Consider the following 6,444-nt stretch of genomic DNA (forward strand, 5'->3'; position numbering starts at 1 on the left):
CTAATTAACTATGTTACCATGGGAGGATGGATGGATTTTTGTCCCCTCTTGCTGTTTAATAGCATCCTAATATTTGACAAAGGTTTTTTTTTTTTTGTTTAATCCACAGTGTTTCACCAGAGCATTGCAGAACAGCATGTAGAGGAGCATCGTCTTTAAAACATTTGTCTAGCTTGCTTGTTAATTTTACACTGAATTTTCTAAATAAAAATCTTTGCTAGTAAATCAGCACCCATTAGTAGGAACAGAAGACGTTGTTAACAACGCAGTATGATGTATTTTGTGGTTTGCATTTCTCTTGTGTGTGCTTCCTTTAGAAGAAAGACCTCCTAATGGCTTTGTCCGCCCCAGGGGAAATACTTCATAAATGGGTTTATGAAGCATCTTAACAATATTAGAGACGAGTAGAGATTTTTTTTTTTTGGTTGTGAAGTTTGTGGTGGGAAAAAATACAGCGGCCTATCACTTAAGTAGCAGATTTATGCTTATGTCGTACCTTGCTGAAACCTTCTCTGCAGGCTTGAAATTTTACTTCAAGCCTTTCAGTTGAATACTACACATCATGCAATTTCTCTGTTAATTAAGATGATGTTAGCTCTTTTCAAGAGAACTGAAATATATAGACACTTCAAATTTTCCATGTGCAATAAGAAGTTTAGTACTATTAAAAGTTGATTAAAGGACTTAGAATGCTGATATCTGTATCAGAGGTGTGCGCATTCCTGTTTTGGTGGAGTACGTACTATGTATTTGAGGTTTGTCAGCGAACTTCTGTGGCTGTTGCTGTCCTGTTTTTAATTTTTGTTGTTCTGCTGAGCAAATAAAGTTTCTCTTTCTCTATTTGCAGATGGTTGTAGTTTCCCCTCTAGAAGAAGTGGGAAAACCAGTTAGGAGTAGGAAACAAAGAGTATAGCAATAGAGATGGATGAACAAGCCCTTTTAGGGCTGAACCCAAATGCCGATGCAGACTTCAGACAAAGAGTATGTAATTAACTTGCTTATCTCTTTAATAATTGGGGGTGCTATTTCAGTGCAAAAGTCTCATTTTATTGTGCGGGGGTTTGGGGTTTTTTTGGTTAACCGATACTTAGGGTTCGTGGCAGCAAGTACAAAACAAAGTCATGTTGCAAGCATGTAAGCTGAACGTTATGTGTCACCAGTTCTGTGAAATTACACTTAATGTGCATAGAATTTATTTTCCTGGGTTCTGACTTTTTCAGTCCTTTCAATTCTTTGTACTTGTTGCTCAGCTCCTTGCATAGGTTCCTCTAGAATGAAAAGGAGCCACTGGAAACGATGAGTTGCTTGCAGTTGCCCTTTTAAATCTTGGGTGTGTTTTTTATTTTAATGGATTTTAATGAAATGTGTGTTTTTAACTGTAGTGAAGCTTGTATTAGCATAAAGCAGATGAAGAAAGTAATCATGGTATGTGGGTTACAATTGCTTCATAAGAGAGATGCTCCTGTGGAAAGACATTACAATTTATATAACTATTTAATAAGTAAATATTTCTGCTTACTGATTTGGTTATCAAGTTGATTCAACTGTCTACAAGATAATCTCCAGTAAAATCTTTCAGAAATTAGGATGTTAATACCTTGGCTTTGTGTTAATAAAAGAAGTCCTCGAATGTATAAAAAAAGTTTAAAATGTTGTTCGATGCAGCCTAGTATTGCTAAGCGGTCTGTTCAATATGTTGATTCTGGGTATTTGTCCTTTTTGAAAGGATGGAGATAGCTAATCTTTAGTGTTCTGTTAATAGAATATAACTGTAAAATTTGAAGCTTATAGATTTATTTACCTTTGAACTATGCAGTCTGCCTAATTTTGAAATATTTTTTATAGTAAAAGGTGACTTACCCTTTCACTAATCGTGTAAGATGTAACATATAAGGAAGTATCAAACTATTTCTAGTAAAATTGTTCAGTATAAGAAAATTATCTACAGGAAGTGAATTCTTGTTTTAACAACTTACTGCAAAACTCACCAAATAATTACTTTGGGAAATCACTTTGGTGAATGGAAACAATTATGAACTAATGCATAAAACAAAACACACACACCCCCCCTGGTAATACATGCATTCATAGAATTGAAATAATGTTGTTAATCTAATCTCTGTTTTAGAAGTTACTTTACTGTCTTGTGTAACAGGCCACACTAAATCTTAAAGCAATTAGATGAAGTTAACTGTTGTCAAAAGCTATTTAGAAGTTCTGATAAGCAACTTGATTATCTAAAATTTGGTAGAAGTGTTTTCCAGTTGCTGTAATAGATTCATAAACCAACAGTTGTCGGGTGATCAGTGTTTGAATGTTTCTTGAGCTTGAGGTGTGAAATACAGCCGAAATGGTGCAAGAAAAGTAGTGAGTTGTCTTCAGTGAAAAATCTAAATCACTTCCTCTTTAGAATTTGTGGAAGAAATTTTAACTTGGATTACTAACTTCCGCCTAAATGGAAAGGCCCTGAGCAATTTCCTCTAGTCAAGGAAGGTTCCTCAGGGTCTGTCACCACAGGTCCCTTCTAACCTCAACATTGCTTGTTCTGTGACTTATATATACAGTAACAAAAGTCTTTGCATTGAATGTAGAGTGGAAATGGGTGCCTATGATACTACTAGCATTTGAAGCAACATGTGTTATGGTAGTTAGGAAACCATATGAATACTTGGATGTATCAAAATACTGTTTGGGTTTTTTTGAAGGAGAGCTGTTTAAATGTGAATGAGATGTCTTGCTGGTGTGGTATGTTTGTTTTTTCTTTTTTTTAAATGAAAATTACTTGGATGTTTGCAGGCATTAGCTTACTTTGAGCAGCTGAAGATATCTCAGGATGCTTGGCAAGTCTGCGCAGAAGCGTTAGCTCAGAGTATATACAGGTAATGCAGATAAGAATCATTGCTTATTTTCCTTATTAATATGTTTGGGTCTGGTTTTAGCTTTACAGCATAATAGGAAAACTGTAAATTGCTAAAAGTCAATATGGTCTTCATACTATTTTTAGTATCATAGTTGATCTGTGGCTTCTGTATAATGCCTTTCAAGGAAGACCAATGTATAAATAAAACTTCTTATTAATTTAATAGCCTAAAGACTGTTGCTTTATGAAATCCAGGGAAAAAGAATGAGTTATAGTGCTATATTTTGTGTATGAGTGCTGAAAATTTCCCATTGTGAGACTATAGGTTTCATATGTATTAATCTGAGAAATAGTTCCTTGTACCTCTTCTATAAAGAAGACTGCATTTTTCAAGATGCAAAGAGTGTGTAGTCACCACTGTTTTTGCACAAAGTTGTATATTTGGATCTGAAATACTAGGTTGTTGCTGTATCACAGAATAATTCAGGCTGGAAGGAAACTGAGGGATGTTTATCTCCTGAATAACAACAGTGATTTATAGTGAATGCTTTTTTTGTAAATGATTTATCAAAACTTCTGACTCCAACAGAGTATGCAGTAATGAACAAAGCCACACAAGATTTGAGAATGGCATTTTATAATCTTTACCAAAATACATTGATTGTTACAATTTTTAGATAAGCTAAAAAACTCATGTAGATTATATAGCATGTGGAATGTCCCTTCCTAATCTGTACCTCAGTTTGTCTTTAGCTTTGCTCTTTAAGACACAATGTACAACTTGCTCTTAGTGTACTAATGGACCCCGAAAGTATTATTGAAGCCTGACAGATTTTTATAAAGGCAGGATACAATAGGTATTGTAGTTTTGTATGTTCAACACTGAAATCAAAGCACAACAAATTGGTGTCTATAGAAAAAAAGATTATAATATCAAACATAAATATCAGTTTAACAGTTGCTCATTTTTACCAAATGTACTGCTCAAGTATTTGTCATTTTTGCTTTGAAATAATAGCAATAGTGTTTTTCTCTGGTGCACATTAATTCTTGATTTGCGAAAGAGATGACTTGGTTGTAATATCCGAAGAACTTTTTTCTTCCCGGAGAAGTGTACCATGTTGCCACCAGTAACAGATTTTTGTTTTCTTTTGTAGTGATGATCACATCAAGTTCTTTTGCTTTCAAGTTCTGGAACATCAGATTAAGTTCAAGTGAGTAATCTTTCTTGACACCAGCCATATATATCCATTTAATTTTCCCTTTTTATTTGGCTTGCAAAGAAACTTAAAATGGTACCTGTCATCTCGGTGTGGTTGATGAGGTGTCTTTAATCCAGTCCACAGGACTTTCTTGTATTTCCTCATCTTTTCCTGGGAGAGGAGTAGTTGGGTTTTGAGCAGCGTGCTCTACTTAGCTAGTCTAACACCTGTGTATGTCGCAACATAGACATAATTACTAAGGATTGCTTGAAGTGTACTTAGCTATTCCGTTCTGGAGAGTCAAGCCTTACTCTGAACTGTCACTGATTTTTGCAGAAAAGAGTACTGCAAGCAGCAACCTTGCTCAGTACAGAGTCCTGGACTTCAGCCAAAGCCCTATTCATTCAGTAACCGTGGCAGAGATGTTAAGAGAAAGTAGTCTTTTCACCAAGTGGTGTTTTCATAGAATCATAATTTTAGGAAAAAGTACTTTGAAATAATACAAGTTTCATTGCATGGAACTCTATTTTTTTTTTTTTCCCCACACTTCAGGCTCCTTTGTCTGGACTTGAACATCGTGGCAGAGGTATCTGCCTCTTGGAATATTATTGTGATTGGTTGCAATACACTGAACATGTGGGTCAGGCTTTAGATAGGACTAAGATGTATTTTGTGGTCGATTTTTCACAATTATGTATCAGCAAAAATTAAAGACTTAATTTTCTGTGTTTTTATTTATCTTTATTTTACTTCATAGTCCATCTTCCTCTACTTGTTCCACTCCTGCCACCTGCTTCCTGCAGTATGTTTTCTCTTGTTTTCCTGTTTCTTATTCTCGGAGTGTTTTCAGTGGGGTTGCTTTTTTCTTCTCCGTAATGAATAGTAACTTGTGATAGGAATGCTGGAGTCACATTCAGCAGTCCTTCTTGTTAAGGACTGTACCAAACCTATAGCTGGCTCTATTGCAAGGAGAGTGTTCTCAGCTTAGCTAGTCCTGGGAAGGAACATGTTGTGTGGGTAGTATTTGAGGTGGACTGGGTATAATGCCAAATTTTGCCAAGACTGTATGTATGACATAAAGCAGAATTACTTGTTTGCTTTTTTGTTTTAACATGTGTCTGATAATAAATGTGCTGTAGGTCAGATCAGTGAAGGACTTCCTCACTATTGACAGTCATCAGTGTGTAGTAAACAAGTTTGAGCATATACAGATGTCTTTTCCTTCTCCCCATGGATAATCGTCGAATGTGTATTTTTATCAGGGTCATAAGTACTGTCCCTGAGAGAGCAGCCTTGCTGCAAAATTTCAAGCTCCTACTCCAACATAGGAGGCAGTAGTGCCTCAAAATGTAATTCATTAATATGGCAAAATGTTATTCCTTATTTTTATGTCTTTAATTCGGAATTTTAATATGCAAATAGCTGTGTAAATTCCTTTTTTGGGAACCTTTCATTTACATTATGTAAATTATGTAACTACATTATATATATATAAAAAACTACATTAATGTGCAGTATTATGTGCAATACTAAAAGAGTTTCTTGCCTTACTGAATGTTGTGGTTGTCATGAAGCAGTTGTATTTTGATATCATTATGCTTTGTTTCAGATACTCTGAACTTACGGAAGTCCAGCAGCAGCTAATTAGGGAAACACTCATAACATGGCTGCAAGCACAGGTAAGTATGTCCCTTCACAGCAGTCTTGCATAGTAGGCTAACATAAGGCATTGAGGATGGGATAGGTGTTTAATCTGTCCTTTGAGTGTTAAGATGGCTTCCTGAAGATACACGGTACCTGAAGGTTAAAAGCTTTTAACATGCTAATCTCTACAACATCTGATTTAAAGAATTTCTAATAAAGAAGTCAGTGCTTGAACTCACTGCTAAATGTAAAACTCTTATATCAGATAATGATTGTGTGTTAATCAGTTGTGTATGAAACAAGGAGTATTAAAAGTATTAAAAGTTTCCCCTTAGGGAGGTATAATCCAGATTCCTGATGTACCTGAGTGTCTGGAGGAGGAGTAGTAATTCTGTTTATAAGACCCTCCTGGCCTAACTCCTGTCTACTTAAAATATGAGCAGGTGTTTATGAATGAACAGCATCACTCTGTTAATATTATGGCAGAGTATTGGCAACTCTTTCTTGTGGAATTAGTTACTGTAGCTGAACATATACTATCAGCTGGACCCAAGGGTTTGGCAATCAGCAGAACCATCAAGTAGAAATGGAATGTAATACAAATTGAAAAAGAACAGATCACTATGAAATGGATTAAATTGTTTTTAGTTTATCTTTATGGCAAGCTGTTCCATATATGAGTTTATAGAAAAGGGAAAGGAGAGAAGGAGATTGGTAGGGACAGATTTCTCCTCCCCC

At 35.4% G+C, this 6,444-nt stretch overlaps 1 protein-coding gene across 1 annotated transcript in view; it reads left to right on the forward strand.

The window, feature by feature from the left end:
- The first annotated feature begins 843 nt into the window (after window positions 1-843).
- Window positions 844-6,444, forward strand: part of XPOT (exportin, tRNA) — a 25,895-nt gene continuing 20,294 nt past the window's right edge. Inside the window, exons 1-4 of the mRNA XM_010288102.1 lie at window positions 844-981; window positions 2,797-2,879; window positions 4,018-4,074; window positions 5,672-5,741. Coding sequence (XP_010286404.1) covers window positions 922-981; window positions 2,797-2,879; window positions 4,018-4,074; window positions 5,672-5,741 — 270 coding nt within the window. The 5' untranslated portion in view covers window positions 844-921. The remainder of the gene's footprint in view (window positions 982-2,796; window positions 2,880-4,017; window positions 4,075-5,671; window positions 5,742-6,444) is intronic.

This window comes from Phaethon lepturus, unplaced genomic scaffold, assembly GCF_000687285.1.
Source record: "Phaethon lepturus isolate BGI_N335 unplaced genomic scaffold, ASM68728v1 scaffold10555, whole genome shotgun sequence".
Lineage (NCBI taxonomy): Eukaryota > Metazoa > Chordata > Aves > Phaethontiformes > Phaethontidae > Phaethon > Phaethon lepturus.